We start from the raw sequence: 20,178 nt of genomic DNA on the forward strand, positions 1-20,178 counted from the left end.
AAATAGATGGTCAGTAGGAGGAGGCAGAAGAGATGCCAGATGTGGAGGTCATTAATGTGACCGAAAATTAAGAAGTTGTTTTTTTTTTATATCAGTGAACTTTTGGTAGTCTGGCCCTTTGGTGGCAGACTTGTAATTTTTTTTTAAACACTTTTCTGGTTGGTTTGCCATAGCGGCGGTTAAACTCTAGGGCCATACTTTTTGGCCGAATTTTGGAAATACCTCTTGCCCTAGTTTGGCAAGTTTGATTATATCTTAAGTGTTAGATTTTGATTCCCTTAGTTTAGGAGGTTGTTGTGTCAGCCTGCTGGCTGATTTAGGCGAGTCATGTCATCCTGAGGAGGCTGACTCAGACTCAGCTAACTGTCGTGTCAGTCTGCTGACTGATTTAGGCATGTGCCGCATTGTAAGGAGGGGTGGTCGTGTCAACCTTAGAGGCTGATTAAGACCAGTTGCCTCAGCCTGAAAAGGCTGATTTAGACTCAGCTAGCTACCGTGTCAGTCTGCTGACTGATTTAGGCGTATGCCGCATTTTGACTACTTAACCTTGTTCATGACGCAATGTGTGTTCATCATGTTTTAGAGCCAACAGGGGCGTAATTTAGGCAAGTTTATCGTCATTCTAGGACCAATGGGACGCTGCAGGATTCTGGTAGCTTAGAGATCCCTACGTTCCATATATGTGTGCATGCATGCTGGGGCCCTGATTAATTGCGATTAGTGCGAGCTACGTCCAGGGGGTGGTATCAGGGGTAGATGGGTAAGCGTTTCAGCTGTCAACCAGGCTCCCTTTCATATGTTCCACAGTCCGTCTGGTGAGGATGCTTCTGGTGGAGAAAGTAGGTTAGGTATGTTGGAATGCCATGTGCCTTGTCACCCGGCGTTGGCAGTTGCTAGATACACTTTCAACGTACCATAGATATTAGGATTCAGAGTGACGCACTTAGAGAAGCCTGAAAACAGAAAAGTCCATCAGGGTGATGCAAAGTACCTGATGCCATCTCATGGGGTACCAGAGCAATTGTGGTCCCGGAAAGCTGTCAGACCACACCACTCCAATAGTTATTTGAAAATTGAAAGAAACAGAGGTATCAGAAAAGGACACAAAATTGGTAGTATGCCTACTACCGGATTTTTCTTTTTATTTTAAAATAATTTGGCTTTTCATAGTACATTACTCTATAGGCTAAAATCTACTTATTATTAAAAGTAATATCTCTTCAGGTGAAGTATGTTCCATGGGCATTGTATGATTTGACCGTCCATCGTCATCAGTCTGTATGCACCATGGCCAACAACTCCTTCTACCTGGTATGGTCCTTCCCATTTGTAGGCGAATTTTCCTACCTTTCGATTTTTAGTGTTCTGAAACACTTCATGGAGAACCGGGTCTCCTACCTCCAGGAGCCTGACTTTCACATTCTTGTTGTAACTCCTGACAACTGACTGCTTGTAGGCAGCTAGACGTATCTTTTCACTTGCTCGTAGCTCGTCTATTGTGTCCAGGCTCCGGACCATCTCTGCATTGTTTAGTTCCCCTGTCATTTATCCATACCTGTGTGTGGGAACTAGAACTTCTGATGGAATGACTGCTTCCGCACCAAACACCAGGCTGAAGGGTGTTTAGCCTGTTGCTATCTTTGGCGTCGTTCTGTCTGACCATAACACTAGTGGCAATTCATCTGCCCACTTTCCTCCTAACTCCTGTAACCTCCTTCTCAGATTATCCATGATAATTTTGTTGCTAGACTCAGCTTGCCCGTTAGACTTGGAGTCCTGGGAGCTGACTTTTTCAAGGTGATGTTCCATCTGGCGCTGTATCCCTCGGCATCGTTGGAGATGAATTGTGAGCCATTGTCACATATGATCTCTGATGGGATGCCAAACCTACAGATGATATTGCATTTTATGAAAGAGATGACCTGTTTGTCTTTTACTTCTGTGAATGCTTCTGCTTCTATCCACTTGGAGAAGTAATCTGTCATCGTCAGCATCCATATTCTGTTCCCTGTGGCTCTAGGTAGAAGGCCTACTATGTCTATTCCCCATGTCATGAATGGCCAGGGAGAAATCATGGGGTGTAAGGGCTCTGCTGCCTGATGGATCATTGGTGCTGAACGCTGGCAGGCGTCACACTTACGGGCGTATTCTGCTGTATCTGCCCTCATTGTGGGGCCAGAAGTAACCTTGTCTGAGAGCTTTGTTTGACAGACTCCTGCCCTCTGCATGGTTTCCACATTCACCACTGTGGAGAGCATGTAACACAGTCCGTGCCTCCTGTTTGTCCAGGCATCGTAAGTAGGGACCTGCCACTGATTTCCTGAAGAGTAGATCATCAATTAGTATAAATCTGGAGGCTTTCATTTTGAAGCCTCTTACTTCCTTCTTGTCGTCTGGCAGCTTGTTATGACGCAGCCAGTCCAGGTAGGGCGTCCGCCAGTCCCAGTCACCTGCCTGTGTAGCAAGCTGATCAGGCGGCTGGTCAGTTGGCTGGGAATCTCCCCTGACCTCCGTAGCTGTCTGGACTCCCAGTTCGTCTTGCTGATCCTCCAATTCTCCTCTGTCTATTTCGTCTGCCTTCTGGATAGAAGGCTCCAGCATGATGGGAATGCTGGATAGTTCCGTTGGTTTGAATGTTGCCCCCAGAGTTGCTAAGTCATCTGCTTCTACATTCTGATCTCTGGGAATCTGCTTGAGCTTGCAGGTTTTGAATTTCTGTTTTAACTCATTTGCTATTTTTAAATATGCGATCATTTTTTAGTCTCTGGCTATGAACTCGTCATTCACATAGTTGACTATTAGCAAAGAGTTGCTAGATATGTTTAGGTTCCTGACTCCCAACTCCAGAGCTAGCTGCATTTCTAGTATCAAAACCTCGTATTTTGTTTCGTTATTAGTTGCCTTGAATTCACATCTCAAGCCTCTAGCTTCCTCCTGATCTCCTCGTATGGTTTCTTCCCCCCATGGAGTGGGGAATTTTATGCATTGATGATATGTTGAGGGGACTGCTTTCATTTGGTGCAGCCATGGTCTTCCTAGGATGACATTGTAGGTAGAGGGTCCGTCAATGACCAGGTACCTGATCTGCTTGTTGACCCCTCCCACATAGGTTGGGATGACTATCTCGCCCAATGAGTTAGCTGTCTCCCCACTGAATCCTACCAGCGGGATGGTTTTCTTCTGTAAATCCTTCTCACTAAACCCCATATTTTCTATGGTTTTCAGCATGATCAGGTTAACTGAGCTGCTTGTATCTACCAGGACCTTTCTGACTGTACAGTTAGCCATTGACAGGGTGATAATGAGTGCATCGTGATGTTCCCGTTCGTCACATATATCTCCTTCATCAAAGGCAACGACAGGTAGATCACCGTGAGAAATTCTGCAGGAATTTGCTGGCTTATGTCCCTTAGTCTCAATGGCGTGCCTTTTAGCTGCTGAGTATGTCAACCCACTTAGATCTGAGCCGCCTGTTATCAAGTTTATTATCTTGGTGCATGTGGGTGGAGTTGCAGGCTTCGCGGAGCCTACCTTATCCTGCTACTTGCCCCCACGTGGTAATAGCTGGCTCAGTTCTCCTTCCTCATACAGGCGCTTGATCTCTCTTCGTAGTGTGTAACAATCTTCAGTGTTATGCCCAATATAACGATGGAACTCACTTCTTCTTGCTATCTTTTCGCCATGCCTGTCCTTCTACTGGTGGCTTGGGCCACCTTACTCCATCTCCCATCTCCCTGAGTGCTTTCAGGATTCCTCCGATGCCTGTAGTGAATCCATACTCTGCCAAAGTAGGGAGTTGCTGATTTTCTTTGATTTTGTTGACTCCCCTTCCATATGGCCTATACTTTTCATCCCTTTTACTGGTAGATTGCTTTCTTCCTGACTTTTCTACAGCTGAGGTGCTGGATACGCTTAGTGTGTTAGGCAGGCTGGCTCTGGCTAGGATGTCTTTCTCTAATCTGATTGCGGCAGCTGCCTTTTCCTGCACTGCCTCGAAGCTGTGACAGGGATACATAGTCAGCTGCTTGTATAGATCATAATCATGGTATAGGCCTCTCCTGAAAGCTTCTACTGCTGTTGAAATATCACACTCCCGAACTGCCACCTTCTCGTTGTTGAATCTGGTGTTGTATTCCCCAATGGTTTCTCCTGTTCCCTGGACGATTCTGTATAGGTCTCCTGCATGCTTTTGTGGCTTCCGGCTGCTTGCAAATTGCTGGGTGAATGCATTTACCAATTCAGCAAATGTGGAGATCGACCTATTGGGCAGGCTCACAAACCATCGAAGTGCCGGTCCCGTTAAGGTGGATCCAAATCCTTTACACATGCAAGCCTCCTTGACTTGTCCTACAGTTGTCACTGTCATCATCTTCTGTTTGTACTGGCTCATATGGTCAAAGGGATCTGTCGTGCCATCAAAGAGAGGCATATTTGGATTTGTGAATCCCTTTAGCATGGCTGTGACGGATATGGCGTTCACAAATGGCGAGTCGGCATAACTGTCAGGTGCCGCCTTTTGAAGTGGAGGTGGCAATCCTGGGACCCTACTTAGCATCTCCCTTAACTCCAAATATTGCTGGTTAGTTATGCTTCCCGAGTCTGGGGCTCGCCTGTCAGCTACCAACTGATTCAGCGCACTGCTTCCTGGTCCAAACTCTTGAAGGTTCTTATGTGTCGTGGCAGTTAATGGAGTTGTAGTCACGAGTGTTCCCTGCTGCCAGTCCTCATGCGGGCTGCCCGTGGATCCTGTGCCAGGTATCTGATTGATTGCTATGAGATTACCCATAGGGAGGCTACCTGACCGTGCTTCCACATGGTTGGCTGACTGCCAGCTATCTGGCGTGAGGTATCCCAACCCTCGCGAGGTTATCCTTTCATTTGATGATACTATAGCTAGATCTAGCCTTGTTACTAGTTCAGCTGGTATCTGTCGAAGCGGATTCCGGCTGCCTAATGCCCCATGTGTTAGATCCACTACTGGAGCTCTTCCTTCACCTACCTTGCTTGCTGATGTGACAGACTGATGCTTCAGAATGTCTATTTGTGCCCAGAGCTCTCTGTCTCTTTTCCTTGTTTCGGCTTCAGCTTTCCTCTGGTCTTCTCTCATGTTTTCCATGGCCTTCTGAAGGTTCTCTACGCCAGTGAGCAGGATTTGTGTTGGACTGGGTGGCGGGGTGAGGCTTGAGCTTGTTGTATTTTTGTCTGATCTGGCTTGGGCTGCGGCAGCAGGAGTTTTGGGAGGTAAAGAAGTTTTTGCCGTAGATGCAATTCTTGAGGTGTGCCCAGGAGCCTGAGTTGACACCGTTGATGCCGGGTTTTGAGTAGAGTTTGGCGGCAACGATGGTTGGCTACTCCCTGACACGGCTTTTGATAATTGCTTATTCATTACGTATTTGGATTATCAACGATTGACGACCACAATGCCCCACGGTAGGCGCCAAACTATTTAGGTGATTTTTACCAAGTTAGTTGTATTAGGTCAATGCGGTCTTACTCGTTGGTTACTTGATTGATCGTTTGGTGTTTGATATTTAAATAAGGAAATAAAGCACGAAATATAAATTGACACGTAAGATTTGGTGACGCGGAAAACCCGATGTGGGAACAACCGCAGGAGGGACGGTACCCTGCCAAATATCGCACTAGTTTTGAATGAGAGGATGAATACAATTGAGACGTAATGTAAATTTTGCTAGCACGAGGTATTGTGTGTGAGATCTTGAATGTCCTTCTTTGATGGCTTCCTTGGCTATTTATAGGGCAAGAACCCTAGGTGTATCCTACCACGTTTATGGAAAGAATATAACTTCCATAATAACTCTTTCCATAAGACGCCATCTCCCTCCATTCTCCCTGATCTCCCTGACTTCTCCCTGTCTTCCTTCCAAAACACGGACGCTTCCTTCCAGTGGGTCTTGCTTCTCTTCACACGCTCCCTGGCCCATTTACCTTTCAGCAATCTTGCTTCCAACAGTGGGCTCCCCTTCTCTTATTCCCCCTTCGTGGCCCATTACTTTAATCACTTACCAAGTGGGCTCACCCAGTTAGGTCATTATGTAAATTTTGACCCAAATAACCTCCGCTCTACACTTTACCGAGTAATTTAGTATGAAGTTTATGGCCTCAATTCGGATTAAATCTAACAAAGAATACAAAGATGCAAAACCTATGGAAAGATTAATCTGGGAAAAATAATTACAAGACGCAATTTAGGAAATACAAGAAATAAGCACGCAATTTAGGAAATATAAGAAATAAGGAAATATTTACGTAAAATTCATAACACTAACATGTACGAAGTAGTAGACTTATGATAGTCTTCACTGAATACAACATTCATCATGTCTCAATCCAATACAGAGAGGAATCAGTCAAGACGCCTAAGAAGGTACTCGACTTCGACATCTTTGGTGAGCGGTATAACCCACTCGTTGTAAAGTCGATAGACCAATGCCGGATCGACCTTGCCCGTGTTGTTGCTAGCACCACTCAAGAAGACATCCTGCCCGAAAACCATGGCTTTCTTCGCCACTCGTTGCTTTACCATCGCTTCTACTTTTTCGTCCGTCAAAAATTTCATTAGGGTGTCTTTGTCCTGATTTGGCAAAAACATGAAGCGTATCTAGTTGGTGAATGTTTATCCTATTTTGTTAAGCAAATGAGACTTGAATAATAACTTGGTAAAGAGAAAGAGCTCACTTTTGCACGAATTGCAGCACTGTAACCCTGTGGGTCACTTCTGAATTTCACCTCAGCTACATATTTCCCAAAATGTATTCTTCTAGATAAGGTCTAAAAAGGGGACATTTTTTGTTTAGTATAACCGTATAACTCCAAAATAAACAACAATGTATTAACTTCAACAAGCAAAGAACAATATTTACCATAGCGTCTTAAGGTTCCTACAAATAGCATAATGATAGAGATACAACCAGCTATTTGTTGATTCATTACAATTAAACCCAGACCCATAATTAGAACTGCCTCGAGAATAACAATTACCATCCAATATTCCCTTCGTCCTAGTCGTCTGTTACCTTCCATTTTGGGTGTCTCAATCATATAGTTACATGGCTCACTTATCATCCAATAGCAAAATTGCCCTCCGAGATATTATGCTAAAAGCAAAGATAAACAAATAGCCAAGATATAGCGAGTAATTCATAATAGTTGCATGAACTCTAATCGGTCATTCAGTTCTGTTTCATCATACCTCCGGGCAAAAGAATAGTGAGCGCTTTAACTCCATTGCAAATATAAATTAGAACAGTTAAAACAGGAAATTCTGAACATATGAAGATCCATCTATGACAGACCTGCAAGCACACAAGATCAGAAGACGTAGACAATGCATAGTTTCCGTCATCGCCTTTAGGAGCCAAGAGTGGTAAAAATTGGTTAACATAGAACTCCCATATCTTCTTATTTACACTCACAGATGATGCAGCACGTGGCAATTCCTGTCACAATAAGGGACAACAATGACATATAGTTTTAGCATTTTCAAATTTCTCAAAAAAATACAGGAGCCAATGTACTCACCTGTGAACTCTTACCATGATTTACTAAAGGTGGCGGTAAATCTTTTGGGAAGAAGGGAACTTCTTCTGGACTTTGGTATCTGCCACCCTGAAACAACCGCCGTGGTATTAATTTGAGGTACCAGTGTTATTATAGCATGTATTAAGTAACAATAATAGTTGCGGACATGTAATCTAGTATCGATATTCGATATCCTAGCAAAAATAGTCCAACTCAAATAATGATCTAACTAAATTGGAATGAAACATTGGTGGTTGTTAACTAACTTTAATATTGTGAAAAAAGAGTTCAAACCCCATGTACAGGGCTGGATTTAGGGTGCTAGGTTACCCCACGTCCCCACCATTCTAGAGAATTGTTGATAAGTTGAACTGTTGTTTGTTAGTACTCCCTCCGTCTCGGCCGGTCAATTGTGGTCAACTGTTATCATTTGCTTTTTTATCACTATACATAAAGGAAGAGAATATTTAAAATAATTTCCAATACATAACATAAAATATAGTTATGAGGGATCTTGTTTGATTTGTGTGACTACATTAAGAATATCAAAGTTTTATAATTTTTGCACTAGCGTAAATAAAAATATTGAAGAAATGAAATGAGCATCGACATGCAAAAGGCAAACGATAACAATTGACTTAGACAGAAAGAGTAATAGTCTATGGCTTGGTCCAGTAGTAGGCTAGGGAGTCTCACTTCTTTGACTAGCTCCCCAAGTTCGAACCCTGCATGGGCAATTTATTTAAAGTCGGGGGATTGTTATTTATTCGAAACAATTAATGTAAGTGGTCATAACTCATAAGAATTGAGATCAGGCCCCTTGGGTGAAACTCTTATGATCTTCACCATTACCATAACACTTAGATTTAGTTATGTAGGAAACTAAAGTTTTATTTAACTCTACTATAAAAGTCACCAATTTGCATTCACTATCCTTTCTTTTTACAATTAGACTTACTAATGATGTGAAGCAAGTGTTTCCTGAGTCCTTTGGCTTTAATTATAAATAATTCTAGTTTTAAGTTGTTATGGAGTATTAGAGATAAAAAGTTGGAAAATTAAATTAAAGAGTTGACAAATAAAATTTTCAATAGCCCGCATAAATAATCAGGGGCGAACCAAGAAATAATTTTTCGGGGTGCAGAATTTTCACATGTTTTATACTTTGTAATTTGCATAGCACAAGACCGCGTGCATCTGATACTCTCATTAACGTAGGAACGCATTAAAAATGGTGTCAAAAAAAGAATTGCAAAGAGTTGAGAATAAAGCTCTACTTATAAAGTGGACACTCTCTCCTCCTTGACGTGCACAGCCGAGGCTCACGTGCGATCTAACATGGTATCAGAGCCTAAGGTTTAGTCCTGGTTGTGAGGCGAAGACAGGTCCAAAAATCGACGACGTTCCCGTCCGACAAAAAACTAGGCCACTGTTTAGCGGGTCCGAAAAGTGACGATGTTCCCGCCCGACGAAACAGGTTTGAAAAAAAAAACGAATGATGTTCCTATCGATCGAAAAGGAGACCTTACATGTGAGGGGCGGGTGAAGAATCACATGTAGGTTTTCCACGTCGGAGAAATAGAGAAGAGTGATCTAGCTTATAACCCAAGGAGCTAATCCACCCAATGCCAATTGGTTTTGGGATGGAACCTATTTGACTTATAAAGTGGACACTCCCTTCTCCTCCTCGACGGGTGGAACACAGGATCAAGCTCATGTGCGATCTAGTATGGTATTAGAGCCACACTAATTATGATTATCTTGTATTTCTCCAAATCCTAAAATTCGTAGTACGTATTGCCTTTACGATTGTGGTGGAGGGTGGTAAGATATTACACCTATTAGGGTCGGCTACTATTAGGGTTCGCTAAACTATGGTTATCTTAATTAAGATATAAGGTTATAAATACACCACAATATATCATATAAGACACGTCAATAATACAATTCTCCCTTATGCAATCTCCCACATTAATTTTGTCACAGAGAAAAAACTAACCTGAGATTGAACAACTTCAATTCCACGAACAAGGTGGTCCAATAACGAACCACAAATACCCGGAAAAGATCCATTTTTATGGGCCCGGGAATTGAGAGGAAATTTGGCCCGTTCGATCAAGCTGAATACAATGGTGTCTTCAAGCTCAATCAATGTCTTTCTTATGGAGTCTAGTGATAGTTTATCCACGCCATTGCTACCCATTTCTTCAAGTTTATGTTATAACAAGTTAAGTAGTTATTGTAAGATTATGAGATGAGAATGACCAGTTATAAGAGAAATATGTTCGAATTACAGAGGGGATTATGGACAAATAAAGGAGAGATTTGTTGCCCAAATTGAGGGTATAGAGTAATGAGTTTTTATAAAGAGAAATACTATCTATCTTATCATCCTAACCTCCTTTCCTTAATATTGATTAAAATATTGTTTAGTATGGTTGATCTACTTGTCTTATGACCCACCCCATACGTTTTGTTCCGGGTGTAATTCCAGAGCAGTTATACGTTACCACCCGTGCTTGTAGAATGACGTCTTTAATTGAATCCTCCTTGCGGTCTCCCAAACGATGAACAAAGGCGAGGCTCGGCTTTGGACCGAGCGAACTCTCACTCCGACGCTCAAGTCGAGAAACTTAGAGAGATAAGTTGGTGTTACTTGGTGAAGTATATATTGTAGAGAGATAAGGAAGATATTACCAGATGAATAGTGATTCTTAGGTTAAATTGTGGATCTCCTCCTCAATGAGAGTTGAGGAGTATTTATAGACTTTCACCTTTTGTCACGTAGTGGCCAAGTGGCTAGCGGTGGAAAGACGATCTACCCCTCGGCCGAGGGACCTATGGCAGGCCGGCGGGCCCCGTTGACTCACCGCCGAGGGGTCTTGGATATGAGTTCGCGGATGTGTGCCCAGGTGGTTGCCCCCCGGACCCAAGAGACAGCCGACAGTGCGTCGGTTAGGGCCGTCTAAGCCGTTGACTTCTTTGTGGATATCTTTGACCTTGTTCAATATGTTGGTAGTCGTGGTGCGAGAATATGCCCCATCAATTTGCCCCCAGCGTAGTCTATGCCGTGGTATGGGCTCCGATGTATGTTGAACGTATATTCTGCGCAAGTAAAAATTTTCTGCCCCGGCTTCTTCTTCCCCGGCATGGCTCTGCTTAGGCCGTACCATATCCCTCCTTCACATGGATGTGTAGTGGACATCAGATGTGGAAAAGAAAGTGGTGTTGGCCGAGACCGAGGTTGTGAGCGCCGTGTGCTTTTGATTGCCCCCAGCCGGTGCTGACAAACTTGGTTGATCGTGTAGCCGGCGGAGAACAGATCCTTAGGAGTTTGTTGAGGAAGATGAATAGGCAGAGAGATTTGAAGGGGCGTGTTGAAGACGCTTGGTCACTGTTGCATTGATTGACGTTCAACTGTTGCAACGATTGACATTCCGTGGTTGCATGTCTGACACGTGTCTGTTTTCTTTGATTGGTCGACGTTTCATGGGTCAGTGCCCGATTGGTCCTTCTTCACGGGTTTTTCCCTATAAATAGGGCGATTAGTCCCCAAATTGGCCACCAATTTCATTTTCTATAAAATTTTCTTCTTTCTAGCCTTCTTTGACGAAACTTCTCTCTAGCTTTCAGACTTGTTACTCCGGCGTAGCATTTTTCTTCAAGGTAAACAATCAAATTTTTAATTTTTTTCATTAAGTTTTCGTTGTGAATCATGTCTTCTGCTGATGCCGGTCCTAGTAACCGTGCGCCGGGGGGTTCCCCGCCGCGTCTTGATGAGGAGGAGATGCTAGATGCCATCCCGATAAGGTCTGGGGGCCCTAGGTCTCCGTCTCCCGAAGTCGATCCAAAAGCTTTGGAGGATTGGGAGGACGATGATGATGATGATGACGACGGTGATGATGATGCTTGGTGATGATGCTGAAAGGGCTCATCCTGGTGAGGGGAGGCAGTACGTTATGGATCACGGCGAGGCCTGTAAGGTCCGCCTTGACCGTGTCTGGACCCATAAGTTCGCCAGTTGTTCCGGCGAGACATTTTTCGAGGGCCATTTCTACTTTGGCAGGGGGTACAAAATTGTTATCCCTGAGGAGGGTCGGCCATCTGTTGTCCTCCACCGGGTTGCACCGGCGTATACATCCGACACTTGGAGTACGGGCTCCGATTTCCGCCGAATGATTACGTCATGGCTATCATTAGAGCCATGAACGCGCGCCGGCCCAACCGCACCCGTTGGCTATTAGGACCATAGTCGGCTTTGTCTGGCTCTGTCTCTTCAAGGGGGAGGTCCCAACGGTTAATTTATTCCGTCGGCTTCACCACCTTCGGCCGTCGTTTCCCGGTCGTGTCGGATGGTACAGCGTGCAAGTGGAGCCGGGTTACATCTCCGTTGATAAGCTTTCCTCCTGCAAGGACTGGAAAGATCGGTGGGTGTACGTTGAGGTGCTTGGATGACTATCCGCCGCCCGTCCTTCCAAAGACTAAGTTAATTTGCGGTGCGAGACTGAGGCGGAGCATGACAGATGGGTCACCCGGAAAAAGCTTAAGATGGACGCCAGCAAGGTCCCTCTTAATGAGGATGAGAAGCTGGCGATGAGGCTCTTTGAGACGGACAAGAGTGGGGTGTCGAAAAGATGGATTCCCCCGACGCAGATCATTCTTCAGGATGAACCGCTCTGCCATGTCGGCCTCATACCGGCCCTAGCGCAGGGTGAGTGGGGTCGGTGTGAGGCCCATCTCTGCTCTCAACGTTTCTGTTTCTTGAATTTCGATTTACTTCTACTTAACTCTTGCTTTGCTTCCTTTGCAGACCACTTTGGACCGGACCTGTCTGAGGATATCCTTCGGAGAATGGGGCTGCACAAGGATAAGACCGTTGCTGATTTGCACCCTAAGGCTCTGGCCCGTGATCGCAGGACGTCGCCGAATGATCTCATGGATCAGCAGCTGAAAGGCCTGAATGTGGAGGCGGCCCAGGCGAAGGTTGCTAGTAACATGCCACGCCGGACGCGGAAAACAAAGCCTTCGGCGGCGACGGCGTCAACATCAGTTCCACCTCCCCTCCCTTCAGTCCAGAAGGAGACGGTGGTGATCGTTGATATTACCAATGGGGAGGACTCCGATGCCGAGGGGTCTCCCCTCGTTCGTAAAAGGAAAGAGCCCACTCCTGCTGCTGATGCTTCTGCTGCCACCGCTGCAACTGCTGCCGGCGAGGAGATGCGTCCTCCGAGCAAGAAGGCCAAGCATGGTACAGATATATCCCGTGGCTCGACTTAGCCGGTTCATTAGGCGTTCTCGATGACAAGCTCTCCGATATGTCCATGTATACCGACACGGATGTTTTAATTGATTTTTGTAGATCAACCAGTCGGCAGCCGCCATTCTCACTTTGTGCGGGCAATTAGAGAAGCGACGACGAGAAGGCGGGTGATAGAAATGTCACCGTCGATTCCCTACTCCGAAGGTTTCCCCACCGAGCTTGTGGCGGAGGGGTTGAGAATATGCAAGAGGTCGGCGAAATGGACTCGGCTAGCCGGCTCCCACATTATGGAGCAAGAGAAGACCATGGTCGAAGCTACCCCACGCCTCGAGCGGCTAAGGCTGGAACTCGACGCGGCGAACAAGGAGGCTAAGAGGGCCAAGGCCGAGGTCAAGAGGCGGTCCGTCTTGAGAGAAAACTCGGGAGGACGCCGAAAAGGAAGTCCTTCTTTGAGAGAGCCAAGGCCGAGGCTGCGGCGGCAAGCCGCTAAGTCGCCGGAGATGCGTGACCTTGTTCAGAAGCACGCCGACCTTTACCGTACGCAGAGGGACGAGTTTAGGGGCTTGTTCCAGGTCCAGGGGAAGGTGGTTCGGAACAAGGATGCTATCATCGCCCAAAGGGAGGAGGACATTGAGACACTCCAAACCGTTATCCTCCCTAACATGTGCTCCCAATACCGGGACCTGGCCGAAGAAGCCGCTAGGGAAGTGATTGGGGAGCTCTTCCCTCTTGATGGCTCCTTTCCGTGGGACAAATTTGACGAGCTGTTTGATGACAAGCTCGAAGCTAAGGAGGAAGTCGCGAAGGAGAAGGCCAAGGAGGAGGTAAGGGTGAAGAAGGAGGAAGAGGCGGCCGCGGAGAAGGCAGCCCTTGCTGAGGAGGCTAAGGCGGCCAAGGAGGAAGCCGAGAGGATGAAGGCAGCTGAGGCTGCTGAGGCTGAGGCTGCTGCGAAAGCTGAGACTGCTGAGACAGCTTCTGGGTCGCCCATTAAGGACGATGCTGCTAACGCTGCTGATGGCAAGCAGCAACAGGCATAGGGAGACGGGCGGTCGTCACCAGGCTCACCCGGCGTCTCGGATAGCTTTAGCTGTTCGGGGGCCAATTACTAAGCCTTTCCTCCCTGCCATCTTTTGGCGCTTAAATGATATGTCTGTAACCTTTTGCCTTTCTTTTCCTTGTATTTTGTACAACTTTGGTAGGTTGTGTTTTGGCTTATCCTTATGGGGATGGCCGTCGTCTGTATTTTCCTCACTTTGTAACCTGATCATTTTTAATAAGAGTTTGCTTATTCTGCCTCCGGCTTGGCCGAGGTCTTTTCTTGTCTTCGCCTGAGTTGTCTTCTTACGTCATTAATTGAGCGCTTCTTTTGTTTCTACCTCGGCCTGACCGAGGCAGTTAGAATGCGTATCTCAACTGTGTTTAACGTTCCTAGGGCGTGCTGATCGCTTTCGCGAGTATCAACCGCGCTGGTAGTGACTGTCATGAAATCTGCTTCCTTATAGTGATTGCCGTGGCGTCTACCTCTTAAAGTGACTGCGACGGCGCCTATTTCTTGATGGTGACTGCCGTGGCGTCTACCTCTTGGAGTGACTGCTGCGGCGTCTACCTCTTGGGGTGACTGCCGTAGCGTCTACTTCTTGGGGTGACTGCGACGGCGCATATTTCTTGATGGTGACTGCCGTGGCGTCTACCTCTTGGAGTGACTGTTGCGGCGTCTACCTCTTGGGGTGACTGCCGTAGCGTCTACTTCTTGGGGTGACTACGACGGTGCCTATTTCTTGATGGTGACTGTCGTGGCGTCTACCTCTTGGAGTGACTGCTGCGGCGTCTACCTCTTGGGGTGACTGCCGTAGCGTCTACTTCTTGGGGTGATCAACGCGACGGTGCCTATTTCTTGATGGTGACTGCCGTGGCGTCTACCTCTTGGTAGTGATTTGTTGCGCGTCTACCTCTTGGGGTGATTAGCCGTAGCGTCTACTTCTTGGGGTGATCTGCGACGGCGTCGCTCTTGATAGTGACTATGGGGGAAAATGAACACTTTGATGGAAAACATGGACGACTCTTCATTAGATAAAAACGTGGGTCGGGGTGCCCACAGTTGTCTTGGGCACCTCCGCCGCTTATACAAAATTTTCCCGAGATTGTCGGTGCCCTAATGGCTCATCAAAGGTGCACCCTCCATGTCCATCGGGGTGTGTCTTGAGGGATCGTCGGACACGGGAATGTCTTTGTATCCGGAAGGACTTCAATTTGGCGGTGTCGGCTTTCACCCTTTCCAGGTATCTTACCATCCCGTCATCTCGAGCCTCATACTCTCCACGATTTGGTTGGCCACCAATAGTGAGCATGTTTTCACCACGACGTGCTCCGCCCCCGGCCCGCCCCTAGCTACCTCGACTCCATTTATCACCGCCTCGTATTCGGATTCGTTGTTTGAGGTCGAGAGGGTAAGTTTCAAGACGTGCTCAAACACGTCCCCGTTTGGGCTGGTGATAAGAATGGCCGCTCTGAGCCGTTCGCCGTGGGGGACCCGTCGATAGTTATTTCCCATACGCCGGGATGCGGCTCTTCTTGGTCGGTCGGGGTTCCTTCAACCATGCCGACGTCGGTATTCATCGGGTCGCCCTCCTGCTGCAAGGATGGGCTTTTCCCCTTCCCCGACTTCTTTGCCACTTTGAGGGATTGCATGTTGCACCCTCGGCGGATATCCGGTGTTGACCACCTCGTCCTTCTCGTCCTTGGAGACGAGCTTATGCGCTTCCCCCGGTCCGAGACATACATCGTTGTCGGGGCCCGGATTGACATTATCGCATCGCCTCGCTCGAGTGACGCGGCCTATGAGGACGTTGTAGGCGGACGAGCCGTCAATGACTACGAACTCGGATAGGACATTCTTCGCCGCATTCCCCTCGCCGAACATCACCGGCGATCGATCAACCCTGGGGTACCAGGCCGGCCCGGAAAAACTGTACAACGGATTGGTGCGGGGCTCGGGTCTTCAACCTTCGGCACCGAGGTTGAGAAAGCACTCCCGAACATGATGTTCGTGTAGGCGCCTGTGTCAATCAGGCACCTCTTGACCAGGTGGTTGGATATGTCCAAGTGGACTACAAGTGGGTCGCTGTGGGGGGCGATGACTCCCTCGTAGTCCTTCTTCCCAATAGTCATGTCGGGGATGTTGGCGGGGGACCGCTTGTTTTGGGCACAAAGTTGATGGCCCGATACAGCTCGTTCAGGTGCCGTTTGTGCCCATGAGCGGACCCACCGTTCTCGTTGCCCCCGATGACAACATGGATCACTCCTATCCGTTCAAAGACGGATTTTTTATTTGAACCGCCGGCCTCAGTCTTTTGGCCTTTGGCAACATACTTGTCGAGGCTCCCCTTCCGGATTAGCTCTTCAATGGCATTCTTCGATGCCTAGCGGTTGTCGATAAGGTGACCGGTGTGGCCGTGGTACTCACGATCGGCTCGTGTCACCGTCTCCCTTTGGCTTGGGGGCCTTTCCCACTTCGGCCCTCGCCCTTGCTCGGGCGAAGACCTCGGCGGCAGATACAACCAGGGGGGTGTGATCATTGTACCGCCTTTGGTGGTACGTTCCCGAACTCCCCCCGGCGCCCGCCGAGCGCTGCTTCCTGGTGCACCTGTCAGACTGTGACCTATTATTGTCACGGCGTCTTTCATCCGGGTTGTCCTCCCGGCGGCTTTTTCTTTCTGAGTGCTCGGCCTCGTTGGGGCCTACCCAGGTTTTGTGGTAGTCCTCCACTTTTATGGCTTGATCGGCCATCTTCCTGGCGGACTCCAGGTTCAGGCCGCCGCACTTGATGAGCTCATTTTTTAGGTCTCCTCTCGGGAGGCCTTTCATCAGCGCGAAGGCTGCCAGTTCGCTGTTCAGCTCACAAATCTGCTGAACCTTGGCGTCGAACTTCTTCACATAACTTCGGAGAGATTCGCCTCCTTCCTGTCTGATAGTCAGGAGGTCCGAGGTCTCCACGGCCCTCCTCTTGTTGCAGGAATACTGGGCTAGGAACGTGTCCTTTAGGTCGGCGTAACAGTATACCGACCCGTCGGGTAGCCCCTTGTACCAACTTTGTGTCATCCCATGCAGTGTCGTTGGGAAGACTCGGCACCAAACCTCATCGGGTTGCTCCCATACTGACATGTGAGACTCGTAAGCCTCGACGTGGTCGGTTGGGTCGCCTTCTCCTTTGTATGCTATAGGTGGCAACTTCAGCTTAGTCGGCACCGGGGTATCTAGGACGAGGCGCCGAGGGGTCTGTCGACCACGTGTCGAACGACACGCGGCGATCGGCTCCTCATATCCCTAGTCCGGCTCCTCTCCCCGTGGCGGGAAGGGCTTCTTCTCCGACTCTGGTGAGTCGGACTTCTTTCACTCCTCTGGGGGGTGCCTCGTCGGCGCTGCGGCGACGCCGTCCTCCCGCGAGTGCGGGAAGGACTAAGGTCTACTACTAGCGCTCTGGGCTCCCCCGGCGTCTTGACAGGGCCAGCTTCTTCCAGTGCTCCATTCAAATCTCTTGGAGTCACATTCTGGGCTTTGGTCTCCTGGACGGGTTCCGCCGCTCTTGTCGGTGTGACAGTGTGAGACGACGTACTACCAATGAGGTCCAGGAGTAGCTTCAGTTTTGCTACATCAACCACATGTCCCATGATGGTGACCTGGTCGGCGGGCAGCGACGTATCTGGTATTATTGGCATCCCGTACTCCGGTTGAATCACCCGGCCGGTGGAGGGCTGCGCAACTCCAGAATTGTGGACGGTATCATCTTGGCGAGTCGGTTTCGTCGATTCACGAATACCTCTTGTTGTTTTGACATCTTCTTAGCTTTTTGGGTGGGTTTTTGTTTTGTTGTTTTTTTTTGTTTGGGAATGAATGTGACTAGCTTCTAGTATCTTTCCCCACGACGGCGCCAATTGTTCCGGTGTAATTCCGGAGATTATTATACGTTACCACCCGTGCTTGTAGAATGACGTCTTTAGTTGAATCCTCCTTGCGGTCTCCTGAAACGATGAACAAACTGAGGGCTCGGCTTTGGACCGAGCGAACTCACTCCGACGCTCAAGTCAGTAAACTTAGAGAGATAAGTTGTTGTTACTTGGTGAAGTATATATTGTAGAGAGATAAGGAAGATATTACCAGATGAATAGTGATTCTTAGGTTAAATTGTGGATCTCCTCCTCAATGAGAGTTGAGGAGTATTTATAGACTTTCACCTTTTGTCACGTAGTGGCCAAGTGGCTAGCAGGTGGAAAGACTGATCTACCCCTCGGCCGAGGGACCCATGGCAGGCCGACGGGCCCTGTTGACTCACCGCCGAGGGGTCTTGGATATGAGTTCGCGGATGTGTGCCCCGGCTGGCTAGTTGCCCCAGCCGGGACCCAAGAGACAGGCCGACAGGCTGCGTCGGTTAGGCTGTCTAAGCCGTTGACTTGTTGTGGATATCTTTGACCTTGCTCAATATGTTGACTGGTCAGCGGGTGCAGAATATGCCCCATCACATTTAAATTTAGTCAATTGTGAAAGAGTGAAGGGAGAAGTAGAGTTGTGCTCAGGCCGAGCTCCGCACCCGATATATTTTAATTTAGTAAATTGTGAGAGTGTGAAGGGAGAAGTAAAACTGTACTCGGTCCGGATTTAGGCGGGGCTGGACTCACTTGGCAAGGCCCTAAACCGACCCGTGTGGGGGAAGAGACTTGGCCGAGCTGGGCCGGATTGGATGATTGTATGACCCGGGCCGGGCTCGCGAGCCTCGCATATTTTATTTTATTTTATTAAAATAGCGAGCATAGGGCAGGGCTGCATTTTTGGAACCCGGGCCCGACCTATGTGTTGGGCGGGGTGGTCGGGCGGTGCCAAAAATAGCCCGTGTGGCGGGTTGGGCCGGGCTGACTCGTTCATTTGGCCAGCTCTAGGGATAAGGTTGGAGATTGAGAAGCTTAGTACTAGCTGATCAAAAGCGGGCTTGGGCCGGACATGGGCCGGGCCTAGCTGCTAAAAAAGTGTCCGGCGGGCCGTATTTTATAGCCCGAGCCCACTAAGCGGGCCATTTTTCATTGTCCGTACCCGCCACTTCAAGAGAGCGGGCCGGCCCGCGGGCCTGAGTAAAATAAAATACAAAAATTAGTGTTTCTATTAAAACACGAGTTTGTTATCGCTACATCCTCCTACATCTTAACAATTGTCTTTAAAAGTTTACCCTTAAAAAAGTATACTAATTTTCAAAAGATAAGTTTACTAGATTTTGGAAAAAACACAAGTTTTGCAATATTCTACTACAAACATCAAAAGTTCATAACTTTAAGGTCCACTTAATGTCCGCCACTTATCGGTGCTCTCATTTTTGTCTCTCATCCCGTATTTCATTATTTTATGTTCGGAAAATGCACGCGTGTCCTTGAATTTTGATGTTTTGCCCGAAATACCCAATTTTTTTATCCGAAAAACTTTAAGAGGCTATAAATCGTGTTTACGAGCTCGGAAAGTGACTATTTTGTTTTTCAAATTGATTATCTTTTCGAGAGCTACGACTTGAAAAAAAAAATGTCGAGCTTGGAATTCGTGACCAAAAGATATGGTCACTCAAAGTTTGTTCGGTAAAAAAAACTTTGACGTACAAAAACTCCTAGTCACGGGATCCAAATACGACAATTTTCTTTTTTCAAATCGTAGTTCTCGGAAAGATAATCGATTTGAAAAAAAATTATCACTTTCTGAACTCGTAGACATAAGTTATAGCCTCTTAAAGTTTTCCGGAATAAAAAATTGGGTATTTCGGACAAAATTCGAAATTTCAAGGACACCGCGTGCATTTTCCGTTTTATGTTTAAGTTTAACTTCATATTGACTAATAACGATGTGCTAGAATGGGGAATAAAGGAAAACAGAATGGAATACGTAAATGAAATTTAAAATTCGACTTGATTTATGTTTTGGTTATCACATTCTGATCCTCAATTTTCTTCACACACATTCAACTCATCAAATAATTATTAAATCGTTTGAGATTAATACAAATTCTCATTTGTGTTGGACAATATCAGTCATAAACTTGTGACGGGTCAAATAAAACCCACTTTGGTAGATAAAAATAAGTCATTTGTGATTCTCTAGGCAGTCTTACATTTATCGTATCTACCTATCTGCCTATGTGGGTGATACTTAATTCGTCACAAGCTTGTGACGGGTATACCCATCACAAAGGAGACTTATTAGAATAAACGCAAATTCTTGTTTCAGACGGACACTTTTAGTCTTATTTGTCAGACGGATAAAATGTTGCCATTTTTTAAGAAAATGTAACCAATTAATTCACAAAATGTTATGACTAGAGGTGTCATTTTTTACCCTAAAAATGATGT

General features: G+C 47.0%; 1 protein-coding gene across 1 annotated transcript; it reads right to left on the reverse strand.

Annotated features, from left to right (window-relative positions):
* Positions 1-6,229: 6,229 nt before the first annotated feature.
* LOC141600237 (chorismate mutase 2-like) lies at positions 6,230-9,987 on the reverse strand. Its single transcript, XM_074420425.1, has 5 exons — positions 9,542-9,987; positions 7,543-7,629; positions 7,317-7,460; positions 6,700-6,792; positions 6,230-6,595 (listed from the first exon to the last, which is right to left on the reverse strand). Exons 1-5 carry the CDS (start codon positions 9,743-9,745, stop codon positions 6,368-6,370), a joined length of 756 nt encoding a protein of 251 aa, XP_074276526.1. The 5' UTR covers positions 9,746-9,987; the 3' UTR covers positions 6,230-6,367.
* Between the last annotated feature and the right edge of the window lie 10,191 nt (positions 9,988-20,178).

Source organism: Silene latifolia, chromosome 9 (assembly GCF_048544455.1).
Source record: "Silene latifolia isolate original U9 population chromosome 9, ASM4854445v1, whole genome shotgun sequence".
Lineage (NCBI taxonomy): Eukaryota > Viridiplantae > Streptophyta > Magnoliopsida > Caryophyllales > Caryophyllaceae > Silene > Silene latifolia.

Excerpts from the sequence above, each read along its gene's own strand:
- LOC141600237 (XM_074420425.1), bottom strand. The coding sequence starts at position 9,745 with ATGGGTAGCAATGGCGTGGATAAACTATCACTAGACTCCATAAGAAAG. Across the intron at positions 7,630-9,541 it reads TTGAAGTTGTTCAATCTCAG|GGTGGCAGATACCAAAGTCC; the intron begins GTTAGTTTTTTC and ends CGGTTGTTTCAG. Across the intron at positions 6,596-6,699 it reads GTGCTGCAATTCGTGCAAAA|GACAAAGACACCCTAATGAA; the intron begins GTGAGCTCTTTC and ends TTGCCAAATCAG.